This window comes from Cynara cardunculus (genome assembly GCF_001531365.2).
Source record: "Cynara cardunculus var. scolymus isolate 2C chromosome LG 2, CcrdV1, whole genome shotgun sequence".
Classification (NCBI taxonomy): domain Eukaryota; kingdom Viridiplantae; phylum Streptophyta; class Magnoliopsida; order Asterales; family Asteraceae; genus Cynara; species Cynara cardunculus.
Window position 1 is genome coordinate 96,758 of NC_037529.1, and position 12,493 is coordinate 109,250.

The 12,493-nt window shown below is 36.5% G+C and overlaps 2 protein-coding genes across 4 annotated transcripts; both read left to right on the plus strand.

Moving 5' to 3' along the window:
• The first annotated feature begins 2,902 nt into the window (after positions 1–2,902).
• LOC112506451 (INO80 complex subunit B) lies at positions 2,903–7,877 on the plus strand. Of its 3 annotated transcripts, none has more exons than XM_025110499.1 (8): positions 2,903–3,316; positions 4,304–4,370; positions 4,857–5,519; positions 6,190–6,841; positions 6,965–7,065; positions 7,174–7,263; positions 7,350–7,477; positions 7,569–7,877. In XM_025110499.1, exons 3-8 carry the CDS (start codon positions 4,956–4,958, stop codon positions 7,711–7,713), a joined length of 1,680 nt encoding a protein of 559 aa, XP_024966267.1. In that variant the 5' UTR covers positions 2,903–3,316; positions 4,304–4,370; positions 4,857–4,955; the 3' UTR covers positions 7,714–7,877. The 3 variants fall into 3 exon arrangements, with proteins under 3 accessions (XP_024966267.1, XP_024966268.1, XP_024966266.1); XM_025110500.1 differs by lacking the exon at positions 4,304–4,370 and having other exon boundaries at positions 6,190–6,502; positions 6,632–6,841; XM_025110498.1 differs by lacking the exon at positions 4,304–4,370.
• A 786-nt stretch (positions 7,878–8,663) lies between these two features.
• On the plus strand, positions 8,664–12,461 carry LOC112506454 (peptidyl-prolyl cis-trans isomerase CYP21-4). The gene is made up of 8 exons (XM_025110504.1): positions 8,664–8,784; positions 9,229–9,433; positions 10,014–10,050; positions 10,729–10,779; positions 11,216–11,301; positions 11,610–11,747; positions 11,849–11,999; positions 12,133–12,461. Exons 2-8 carry the CDS (start codon positions 9,282–9,284, stop codon positions 12,217–12,219), a joined length of 702 nt encoding a protein of 233 aa, XP_024966272.1. The 5' UTR covers positions 8,664–8,784; positions 9,229–9,281; the 3' UTR covers positions 12,220–12,461.
• The last annotated feature ends 32 nt before the right edge of the window (positions 12,462–12,493 follow it).

A 12,493-nucleotide genomic window follows, 5' to 3' on the forward strand; every position in this document is an offset into this window, starting at 1 on the left:
TGAAGGTTACGTGTAAAAATGTGGTCTCACGGGTCTCACGAAAACAGGCTGGTCTCACGTGAACCCAACTATATATATATATATATATATATATATAAGGATAAATCAAATAAATTGACTTGACACTATGAATGCGTTTGGTGTCCATACAAGAACAAGATATGACAAAATTAGATTAGTTATTTCGCATTTGGTAAGGCATATCTGGACAGAACAAGTAAAATAACCAATTTATCCGAATAGGTTGTTTATATATTTTGATTAACTAAAAAGGTACTCGTATGATGAGTTTGAAGACATGAAACAACGAATTCAATGTAAGAATTTGTCTCGATCTTCGTTTTTAGTGTATGATCGCTAACCTAACATGTTTTTAGAAGTGACTAGTACATACATGAGACACAGATGGAGACCTTAAGGCCATGAAATGGTTGGAATGAAGTTTCAATGTTCATGATATAATCAATTAGTGTATGCTCAAATTAACATGTGTTAGTGTAAATTGTTGGTATCCAAGTACGCCATATACTAATAAAAAACGTTGTTGTTATTCTTGTGCCAAAAGTCTCAAAACAATCAAACTATCAGGCTTTGTACAATCTGCACGACCATGCAATGCTTGCCTTGCATTTAGCACGATCATGTGGAAATGATGCATGGCCAAGTGAGCTTCATGAAGGTTTGTTATGACCACACTAGAGTTTCGTACGATTGTTAGTTTGAGTGTCATCACCCATCAGGGCTATTTAGTCTATTAAAATATAATTACCTAAACTCTAGTCAACTAGTTTAGTTTAATAAATTACCGATTCTATCCATGCATACATGGTTACCAAATACCCACACAGAGCTACACATGGTTACTATATACCCACAAGGAGAGGCTTATTACATTTTTTTTTTTATGTTTGTATGAAGTTATGTAAATGTAATTACAAATAATGTAAAAGTTGTAATTTGTTTGAATTTTAATAGCTATTATATGTGGATAAGCATTTAACAAAAAAAAAAAAAAAACCGATCTTGCAAATTACGATACCAACTGATTTTCCTACATTGTTTTTTCTCACTCTATATTAATTTTCTGGCTCCGTCTTTGGGAGTATTGGGTGCATGGAGATTATTTTAAGGGCTTGTAGGATTAGTCGAGGTGCAGACAAGCTAGTCCAAACACATATTTTGCAACAAAAAAAAAGTATTGCTTAAGAGGCATGATTATGCAAGAAAATGATTTAAGTCATGAAGTGAGTTTTATGTATAATACTACACATTTATGTCACTTGTAATGGTTGCCCATTGATGATGCATGTATTGTAACGTAGGGAGGTGTTAACTTGAGACCATACACCATAATTACACTATAAGATGATAATTACACTATAAGATGAGTTTAGTAGTTTACATGTGCATTTTGTTGGAATTGAATTGTTAATTACTGCGATTATTTGCAACTTATTACATGTTATTGGCTCATTGATTTAATTCATCAATAATACTAACATATCAGCTTGTTAATAGTTATGAGTGAGGTAGTATGAATTGGTGTGTTTGCCATGGACATATTTGTTTTAGGATAGTATGGCCATAAAGTGAGGATTAACATAGTCCAAATTTATAACGAGTTGACGTGTATCACACATTAAACAACGATAATTAAATGTGAGTAACGTAATTCATTGTAAGTTGATACATGAGTGCATGATCAATTGGAATGCATGCGAGTTATTATTAGTGTGCATACAAGGACGAACCCAATTATTTTTCTTTAAACGGTAGCACCATTTGACTATAAGAAATAAATGTACATATATTTTTTTTCAAACGATAACACCATTTCACCAAGAAAATGACACTAACAAGATTCAAATTTGGATATGAGGTGGAATAAAAGCCTTGCAAACCAACTCTACCAAATAAAACTCGTTCTCATTGTAGTTTCAAAATACATACGGTAACACACAACAAATTAATACGGTTGCATCTTCACGAAGCTAATTTTTTTTATCTTTCGATGGATGAATAATACGGTGGCACGCTCTATTGTAGGTCCGTCATTGTGTGGATAATATTATGATGTTTAATTATTTATCAAATTATAGACTAAACAAGTTCTTAAAATGACTAGTGTCATAAATCTTAAGAACAAACAAGTTTGGAATTGAGAGGGACAATGGACATATCTAGCCTGAGGGGTTATTTGTTTACTTCTTAATAGTTTCATTAAGAGGTGAATCTTGTTTGACAAAAAAAAGTCTGTCTCTTAATGGTTCTAAAATTCTCTGAATGATTTTGTATCCTGAGCCTCCCTTAACCATTCAATGCCCTAATTTCGTTATAAATAATTAACAAATAATTATATGTCATCTTGCACTATATCATGAGAGCCTCTTAATCATTATGATCACTTAATCATTCTACACTAAACCATTCATCAATTGCCAAACAGTCTTTAAGTATAAATAATATTAGTTCATGCATTGTACCAATTGTGTAATTTGGGTTCAACAGTAGTGGCACATGTTATAACAATTCGTCGTACATGAATGAAAAATGAGATATGTATTATCTTTATTTATAAGTTTCAAACGGTAAACTACCAATAATTTTCAGCATAATTTTAAGTTAGATTTTGAAGTCATTGGGCCAATTACTTTGGGCTTAGGATGGGACATGGATAGCTGATCGAATTTGGAATATTTGGTGCGAGGAAAAAGCTGATGTCCTTTTTTATTAGAAAAAAGAGAGGCAAGGGATGACATTTATAAAAGGCACGTGAGAGAGAGGTGGTGGTGGTAGCATGAGCTGGAGGTGCGTAGGGTCTTAACCTACGCATACACTTTCAGGAAAAAAAAACCGAGTTTAGGAAGAGAGAGAGAGAGAGAGAGAGAGAGGGGAGCAAGGCAAAGCAAAGAGATGAGGGAGAGACGGAAGGGAAGAGAGGAATACGGGTGGGGTTCGGATCCTGGATTCGGGTCAAACCCAAGAAACAAAATCACTCACAGGGTCTCGGTTGTGTGTGATAAGAAATCAAAAAAATGGAGAAGATTACGAGTGGTCTTCCCCCCCCTCTCTTTACCACTATACTCACCATACATTACCCCCAAAATACTCAAACCCTAATAACCCTTTCTCTCTTTCTCTCTCTCTCTCTCTACATCCACAAACGATCCGTTTCCCTGTATCGTTTTCTGCCATTATCTCTCCCTCCCTCCCTCTCTCCTCTATCTTACACTTCCCCTTTATCGTCTCACAAGGGTTTCGACTTTTTCTTTCTTACGGCGATCGCTTCTATCTCAATTTTGGTCCTTTTCACTAGGTAATTTTTTTCTGTCTTCTTTGATTTCAGCGTCTGTTTGGTGTTCGTGGTGGTTGTTTTGATCGGCTTAATGTGTATACCCATAAGTTCAATTTTGGGAATTTTGTTGTTTTTGTAATGTATCATGTATGCGCTTCTGGAATTTATCTGCATCAACTGTCGTTTACTGCTTTTCTTTTTTCCTGATTTGCTTTTTCGCGGGAGTTGTCTATTTGATTTTACTACATGGAACTGATTAGTTGATTCTTTTAACCACTGTGGTATTTCACTTACTGTGGATCCTTTTCCCTTATGTATGCACTACAAGGCTCCCTCTGTTCCTTAAAAAGAACTGCACATTGGCAAACGGGGTATGGTTAAACTTCAAAATTGATATATCATACGGATTTCCAACTTCTTAGGAACGATTTTTAACTGCATTAAACTCTACAGCAGGTGCCACTAAGAGCTTAAGGTTGATATTAAATTTGCAAATCAAAATTTCATTTCCAAAGTACTAGGATTGCGCCTTGAAAAACTAGTGTAGTTGCTTTTTTTTTCTTTTTTTTTTTTCGTACCATTTTTTTCTGTGGGAGCAATGGCTACTTGTTTATTGGGTTTTCTGTTCTTGTATTATGGGTTATAAGTTTTTCATGTGACTAACCTTTTCTCTTACAATTTTCGTTATCACAGCAATAATGTGATCATAAGATCTGCTTAGTTGGTAAGAGCTGGTTATGTTGACCAGTGATGTGTAGTTTTGTTACGGTGTGCTCTGGTTGCCTTTTGTAACGGTTTATCAGCTTATTGTAGCCTTAGTAGTACCATGCAAATTTGAAATTATGTTCAGCTACTTAATGATCTAGAGGTTGTGATTCTGATTGCATTTTGGTTACTTATTTATGTTATGTAAAGCTGAACTCTAAAAGTCAGTAGACAAGTTTTACTTTGTATAGCTGTTTTTTTGATAAATACAACAATCTTAAATTCCTGATTCTTTCGTGGTAGATGAGTATCGTATTTATGGTATTTTACCGCTGAATGATTATTCTACCAGTTATCTTGTACTACAAGTGTAAGTAATCGGTAACTCTGGACAACCACCTTTATTCTTATTCATTTCAACCGTAATATGCTAACTCAGCACAAAGCTTGAGGAAAGTGATGATAATTAGCAAGGAGAAAAAATACATTTAACTCTAAAACTAACAATTAAATGTTTTAATATCTAATAATATTCTATGGATTGTAATTGTAGAAACACAGACTTCAAATTGTGTCATGAAGTTTGATGTAAGTCATTATGCAAGACACAGCTTAATTCACAAGGAATTTTACATCTGCCCATCTTTCAAACTACATAAAGGAACCCGTCTCACCAAGTCCAGTATTCTTATGAGCATTCTATGCTAACCATCCTTCACTTCAGTTTCATGATCTTGCTCATCACTTTCCTGATTGTATGTATTTCAAAATTTGGTGCTTACGAAGAAAACTAGTATTAGGTTTAGTTAACAAGGATTTCTTGGACTATGGTGCTTACCATTCAGTATTTCTGCAGGACTGTTTCTCGTTTTAACTTGCTGCATTACTGGGCTTCCATGTGGTTACTCTCTGTCGCTATCTGATTGTTGGCTAAAAGGGGACCACCCCCAACATAATGGATGAGTTTGGTGGTCCTCGATTTGAAGGGGTCGGGAATACTATTAGAAGGAAGAGGACCCAAACATCTAGACGACCTAAACCTGAGGTGCAGGCATTACCTGTAAATCATGATCAGGCATCTCTCTCATCAACACCGCCTTCAGATGACACTAGCAAGATATCAAGTGATGAGAATGCTGTTGATGCTAATCCTAGGAGAAAAGTATTCAACCTTAATCAATGTGCTTCAGTGGGTTCATCAGCTACCAGAACAGAAGGTGAATACTCGCATAAGAGAGTTCAAACAGAGGACGGAAGATATAACAGTTCCTTGCATAGCAATGGAGGTTTGACGGATGCAAATGAAGAGGCCCAAAGTGGCCTTATCCAGAAGCAACATGCTAACTCAAGAGCATCAGATGATATAGGTGGAAATGAAAACAAAGTAAAAAAGGTCAAGCTTAAGGTAGGTGGCATAACAAGGACAATTCAACCCAAGTCCAGTTTAGCAACCATTGGTTCTTCAAAGAATGCAGGATGTTCAGATGTCCCTCGCCCTCGGCCAAAATTGATTCTCCAGGTATGTTATAATTACTCCTTGCCCATTGGTCGCTTTTATAATCTATGCAAACTGATGTTTTCGTATGCATGATTATGCTTACAACTGATGGTTTGTAAAATTTTCCTTACATTTGGTTGTTTGTCTGCTTTTTCGTGGTACCGTTATAGGTCCTCTCTTTACCTTTATATTGTGTGAGGATGGCATTTTTTAAGCATCTAAGTGTTCGTTTCACCTGAAATATTTCTAGGTAATCATGATTGTGTGATTCTTAGTGCAGTTGTGCTTTTGTTTACCAACTATCTCCAGATAATGAAGTAATTAAGAATTCTCAGATGTACTAGTACTAGCAGAGTAGCAGCGCATCAAAGATGCCTCTACTTTGATTAGAGTATTCTAGGTATCACAGGAAATTATACTAAAGCATATATGTTTTCTGGTGGAAAAAGATTTAATTATACGTATATCTGGAAATTTGTTTGCATATTTTTCTGAATTGCACCAATGAAATTGATATTGATATGATATAGCAGGATCTGTTATTACACTTGGAATTAGCTTGCCCTAGGGAATTCCATATGGAAAAAATATATTCTCTTCCAAAATGCACTTATTGTCATTTAATGCTCTCTACTTTTTATTTAACTCCTGGATTTAATTTAATATAATTAACACCTACTTCAAAATTTAGGACAATTCCGATGAAGACGATTCGTCTCCTCTAGGTAAAAAGATTGGGTTGCAAGGGATCCCGTGGAAGGATTTCTCGAGGGGTGGTTTTAGTCTTGGGAGAGAAAACTCTTTAATGGGGAAGACTACAGAAAGGAATTCTGGAGGAAAGCAAGGGGAGAAGTCGGAGCGAGTCCGAAAGAGCAAGAGGGTACCAAAGAAGCGCTTATTAGATGGGGATTTCGATGAAGAAGAGGATGATGAGATACGATACCTGGAGAAGCTGAAAACCGTTAAGGTTGCTGCGGCATGTAGAGATTTTGATGACGACTCGAGTAAGAAACACCGGAGTCTTTCTAGGGTTTCTAAAGGCGGCAAGTCTGAAAATTCAGAAGATCCGATCCCTTTAAGATTGGGTAGGGATATTAAGAAGTCTAAATCAGATAGTGTATCTGTTGACACAGATTTGGAGGAGGAAGATCTGGTCTCTGATAACGAAAATGAAGGAAACAAGGCAAAGAAATTAAGAAAGGATTCTCCTGATTCACCAACTGAAACCAAGAGGGAAACAAGTCTCACTTCACGTCAAAGGGCTCTTCTTTCTGGCAGGGATTCTGCATCTGCTGCCAGTCAAATTGAGTTTCCAAATGGGTTGCCACCAGCTCCCCCTCGAAGTGAGTTTTTACAAATTTTGTTCAGCAAATATGAATGCACAAACTAATACACGGACCCTCTATATTACCATGTGAAATGTTTTCAGATTCATGATTTGCTTCTGGATTTTGCCTTAAATACAGAGCAAAAAGAGAAACTTACCGAAGTGGAGCAGCAGCTCAAAAAAGCTGAGGCTGCTGAGCGCCGCAGGATTCAGAATGAGAAAGCAGCTCGGGAATCAGAGGTTTGAGCAAATCTTTTTATATTTCTCGTTGGTGGTTTGCTGATTGCATTATTTCCTTTTTCTTTTCTCCCTGCATTTCTCACTCTGTAATCTGGGAATTTTTTTTAGGCTGAAGCAATCAGGAAGATACTTGGTCAAGATTCAAGTAGGAAGAAACGTGAAGATAAATTGAAGAAGCGCCAGGAAGAGTTGGCACAGGTATGGGGTTATACTTGCTATTGTTTGGTGATAGTCATGTGAAAACGAACTAATAGTTTAAACTGTGTCTGCCATCATATCCTTAGGAAAAGGCTGCCAACGCAAAGATGCTTGGACCCAGCACTATTCGAACAGTTATTAGCCCAACTGGAACTGTTGTTGCATTTGCTGATGATATCGGTCTGCCTCATATTTTTGACCCCAAACCTAGCTGGTAGGTATAGGTTGAGATGAGATTCCATGAATTTGTGTTGTTTTGTTTAAACTTAGTTTGCTGTGCTGATTATATGGAGTATGTAATGCAGTTATCCCCCACCAAGGGAAAAATGTGCTGGGCCGTCTTGTAACAATGCATACAAGTATCGAGATTCCAAATCCAAGCTTCCTCTTTGCAGCCTCCAATGCTATAAGGCTATTCATGAATGGATGCAGGCTGACAATGGGTGCTAGTAATGTTGCGTTTTATATGATGAAGAAGGTACATTGAATTGTTAGCAGATAGGTGAGTGACAGACAGACAGACCACAGTTAGTTTTGTGTTAGCAAACTGAGATGATGAAATTAATGGAATTTGGGCGCTTTGATTTTTATATATCAAGTGAAAGCTTCTTACCATGCATGGTGTCTGGTGTTTGGAGTTTATTGAAGTTTGTGGTTTTCTTAACAGTGAATTTCCTTTTTGCATGTCGGTGGCATGCTTCTCTTCTTTGGAAGATGTATACACATTTGATTCGATAGAGAGATTATTGGATACTTGGGTATTAAATCCAGTTTTGTTGATTGTTTGGATTGATTCAATATTCAACCTGGTGCTCATGTGTTTGGTGTTATTCATTCATCTCCATCTGAACCAAAACTAGGTGGAGATGGAGATGGAGATGGAGATGGAGATGGAGATGGAGATGGAGATGGAGATGGAGATGGAGATGGAGATGATGATGAGATTCTAACGTACAAATGTTAATGCACAATCTACGGAATTGTTTTCTGTAATAAAATGCACATCAAACAATGTATGAATTATGAAACAAAAAACAAAACAAACATCATTCTCAAATCTTATACACATCTTGCTTGCTTTGGAATTGGAAGTATACTACTACTACTACTACATGTTTGTTAAAAATATAAAATTATATTTACATCGATAAGACTTACGAAAACACAAATGATCGAGAACGAATACGATAGTTTACTTACAGTCATGTAAAATCCTAATGTTATTTTTTATTTTATTTTTCCTTTAACGAAGAATAAGATGGTGGTAAAAAATGATTATGGGAGAATTATGTAACTTTTGAATCTAAAAGAAAGAAAAAACGAATGAAGCCCAGCCCAAATTCTTAGTTCAAACTTGGGCCTCCATGAGATGCGTGCTGTTGCGTTGAATGATGAAATCATAGTTTGGTAACTTGGTATATGGAATTGGAAAGCATCTGTCTGTTTTCTGTTAGAAACTACATCGGAATCGCAATTCGCAAACCCTTGCCGTCGAACAACATTCGATTCGCTTCGCTTCAGGTATGCTCTTCCTCGCTCTCCTCTCTCTCTCATCTTTCAATTGCCTGCAACCAAATCTTTTATAGCTGTTTCATTTCTTCTCATCATCAATACCTTCGACTTACATCAACAAAAGATCGTCTTCTTTCTTGCTCTTATCTCATAAATCGTAAAATTTTGTTTCTTCATGCATCTTTATTGCTTCGCTACTCCAACTGAAACTTATTTAAATCAACCCAACTTCTGACCACTGTTTTGATTGCTAAAGATCCCCTACAAAATTTTGAGATCTATTCTCATGAATCATTGAGTTATAAGAATCTTGGGATCTTCTCGCTATGTTGGTTATCGTCTCTACACACACACACGCGCGCGCACATATATGTGCTGGGGGTGTTTTTTTAACTTGTGCTTTTAGTCTTCTTGGACCTTAGTTTATGCTTATTTGTTTTTCTTTTTGTGCAGTGTGCATTGCCATTCTGTAATACACTGCCTGAGGTTGAACCTTATTTGGCTTCATGGCGAGGATTAAACCTCAAGCTCTGTTACAGCAAAGCAAAAAGAAGAAAGCACCCAGAAGCATCAGTATTCCCACAATTGCATTGTATAGTGTAGTTACTGTGGTTATGGTGTTTTTCCTGTTTGCCACGTACAGACACTGGTCTCAAAGGTTTGTTGATAAAAAATGTTTTCTTTGCTTTCTTCTCCTGTAGTCCTGTACCTAGATTCATTCCGCTTTCAAATGGTCATGAGGAAAGTCAACAAAGTTCTTGCTCTGTTTTGGCACCTTTGTCCCCATGGATGGCAAAGCACCCCCTCCACATGGCCTAGGAAAACTTTGGCTCTTCCGGGCAACGGGTGTGGCCCTTAAGGAGTTGATACAACTAGAGGGTTTCAATACCGGTGATGCACAAGCCCCAAGTGGCCAACCCCTTGGCGATTTCAGAGGTGTTATTGTGTATTGTTAACAATTGGTTACTCCCTTAGATGGTGGTCTGGGCTACCAGCATACGTGTTCTTGGCCCCTATGTTAGCTGAAAGCAGGATTATATTTCTTTTCAGCTCTCTAAATTATTATCCCCATGATGAATAAATCCAAGTTATACAAATCATGCTTTATTGTATGAGTTATATTCTGAACTTTTGTTCATATGACTTGCATATAAACATTGCAAGAATCTGGGGTCTTGGTCATACATATACAATAAGCACAAAACTTACCTAACTGGTGATGTGTGTGTTACTTTTAGGTCAATAATGCAGACAGAAGAAGGATCAACTTTTCAGGTACAAATGTTTACCATTCTTTGCTTTCTTTCGCTTAGTGGCTTTTATTCCTTGTTCTGTGAAATTTTATTAAATTGGTATTCTTCCCCTTTTGCCTACCTTCATTCGCTGAATGCCTTCATTTTCTTAAATTTTGTGGTCCATGTAATAACAAGTAAGCTTTTAACCCTGGACATCTTGCCATGCCAAAGCAACTTCAAAACATGTAGTATACCAAAAGGGTTCGCTTTATACATGAGTGCACGGAATGGCCTCGTTCTTGTCCTGAGAACCCTAGTTGGGTTCACCTCCATATATATTTTCTATTCCTCATAATTTCTTTTGGATTCATTTCTATCCCAACTGTTTTGGGAATTAAATACTTCTGGTTATTACTTCCATTGTTTATTTGGAGAAGTGATGATATAGAGAAAGTAGGACAGGTGATTATATCGTAATGAGTAAAGCAAGATACTTATACTATGATCGGCATGATGGAATCAAGTCATCAACAATGGAATGAAGAACTGCTGTTTGGTTACACATTTGTTATGGGGTGCATTTTTCATGAATACCATTTCATCCAATCCGTTGTCTTTTTGTTCCTTAGGAGGTTTTCTTCTTTACTTTCCACAAAGCAATGTGATGATATTTGTTCTACAGTTATATTTCAAAATTTGTTTCTTTAATCTGTTACAGGTTGAAGATGAATTTTCAGATACAAAGAAATCTGACGTTCCTAGATATGCCGTAAGTTTCAGTACCTCAGTTTTGTGCGTTCGCTTGTCATATGCTTTTCTTCTGCACCATAGATACCATTTTTATACTTTGTCAAAGAAGTATGATGATCACCCTTTGATGATGTAGTGTGAATATGTGCATGTTACACTTCAACATTGGCATGTAGTTTCTTAGTTGCATGTGACACAAGGAGGAAAAAACTGTAGTTTGTTTGGGGTTGTCCCTTTTATTTGAAAAATAAAATTCAATGAGGATTTGGTGCAAGCTGCAGTGCATAAAAAGATCCACTATCAGAGTCATTTTCTCTCATCTTTATACCATTTTTCATTTAAAATGATGCATTACCATCCATTTGACCCTCTTTCAGTTCAATTGTTGTTGTCTTTTTGAAACTTTAGCATCTTCTTGTCTTTCTTTCTGTGCTTTGACATACTTCTGTGCCCAGATTTTCAACACCTCTAAAGGTCTGATCACGGTGGAACTTTACAAGGAAGGTTCGCCTGAAGTTGTTGATGAATTTATTGATGCCTGGTGAGTATCGGCATTATCTTATAATGCCATGCCATCTAATAAAATTATATTAGGCAATTGCGATTTTTGTTCTCTGTATTCATTTGAATAGCTTGGATCTTGTTAACATTTCCCATACTCTAGTCTTGCATCTTTAAATTCTGAAGCCTCAATAGTTAAAATTGCCAAAGTTGTCAAGATGTTCCGTTTTTGTTTGTTGGATTGATATATAATCGACAATGACACTTGGTTGACATCTTCCAGTGGAGTAGTTTTGTTCTGACTAGTAAATCTCTGCTGCTCATTAATCTGTTAAAATGTCTTTGCAGTCAGAAGGCACACTTTAAAGGGATGCTATTTCAACGTGTGGTGAAACATTTTGTAATCCAAGGAGGCAACTCTGAAAATCACGCAGTTATAGAGGACTGGACTTCTAGAGAGAAGCACTACAATCAGCTTGAGAAAAGGTTTGTCCAACTCCACACCAACCATTGTTATCGACATGCTCCCCATAAGATTAATGTTGAGACAAAATTTACTCATCATCATCTTTTCTAAATTTATCCAGACTAAAGCATGAAGCCTTTATGCTTGGTACGTCCAATATGAAACATGACAAAGAAGGATTTGATATTTTCATTACAACGGCACCAATACCAGATCTAAATGCGAAACTTAATGTGTTTGGACGCGTTATTAGAGGAGAAGATATTGTTCAGGTAAATATACCATTGGACTGAAAACCTTTGTGTAGGTGAGGTTAAAATATCCCCCCATGATTTGATCATATTGTTTAGCAGTAGCTATGATGCAATCCTGGAGACATATTAACTGGAGCTACCTTTTTGGCAGGAAATTGAGGAGGTGGATACAGATGAACATTACAGACCTAAATCTCGAATTGGGATCATTGATGTGACACTGAAACAGAAGATATAAGGTTGAATTAATTTTTTTGGAGGATGGTGGCATCATATATTGTTTTGTGTATGTGTTTGTTAATGTTCTGCTGCTGCTACGTAGAAGATGTGAAAGAAGACTTGGTGGGTTGTTCTTAATTAGAGTTTTAGGTCATACAATAACCTTATTAATGTTTACTTTTGTCATGAAATTCATCAATCAGGTTTTGATGCTCCCGTTTTCTACCTCTAATTAAGATCAAATATGTGCTAGTTCCATGCATGCTATTATCAGAAGATTTCTTCATGCTTGC

What these genes read in the sequence shown, in the direction of transcription:
- LOC112506451 (XM_025110499.1), top strand. Translation starts at nt 4,956, where the DNA reads ATGGATGAGTTTGGTGGTCCTCGATTTGAAGGGGTCGGGAATACTATT. An exon ending in GCCACCAGCTCCCCCTCGAA is followed by an intron (nt 6,842 to 6,964) that starts GTGAGTTTTTAC and finishes CCTTAAATACAG; the next exon opens with AGCAAAAAGAGAAACTTACC. An exon ending in AAGCAGCTCGGGAATCAGAG is followed by an intron (nt 7,066 to 7,173) that starts GTTTGAGCAAAT and finishes AATTTTTTTTAG; the next exon opens with GCTGAAGCAATCAGGAAGAT.
- LOC112506454 (XM_025110504.1), top strand. Translation starts at nt 9,282, where the DNA reads ATGGCGAGGATTAAACCTCAAGCTCTGTTACAGCAAAGCAAAAAGAAG. An exon ending in TACAGACACTGGTCTCAAAG is followed by an intron (nt 9,434 to 10,013) that starts GTTTGTTGATAA and finishes TGTTACTTTTAG; the next exon opens with GTCAATAATGCAGACAGAAG. An exon ending in AAGAAGGATCAACTTTTCAG is followed by an intron (nt 10,051 to 10,728) that starts GTACAAATGTTT and finishes AATCTGTTACAG; the next exon opens with GTTGAAGATGAATTTTCAGA.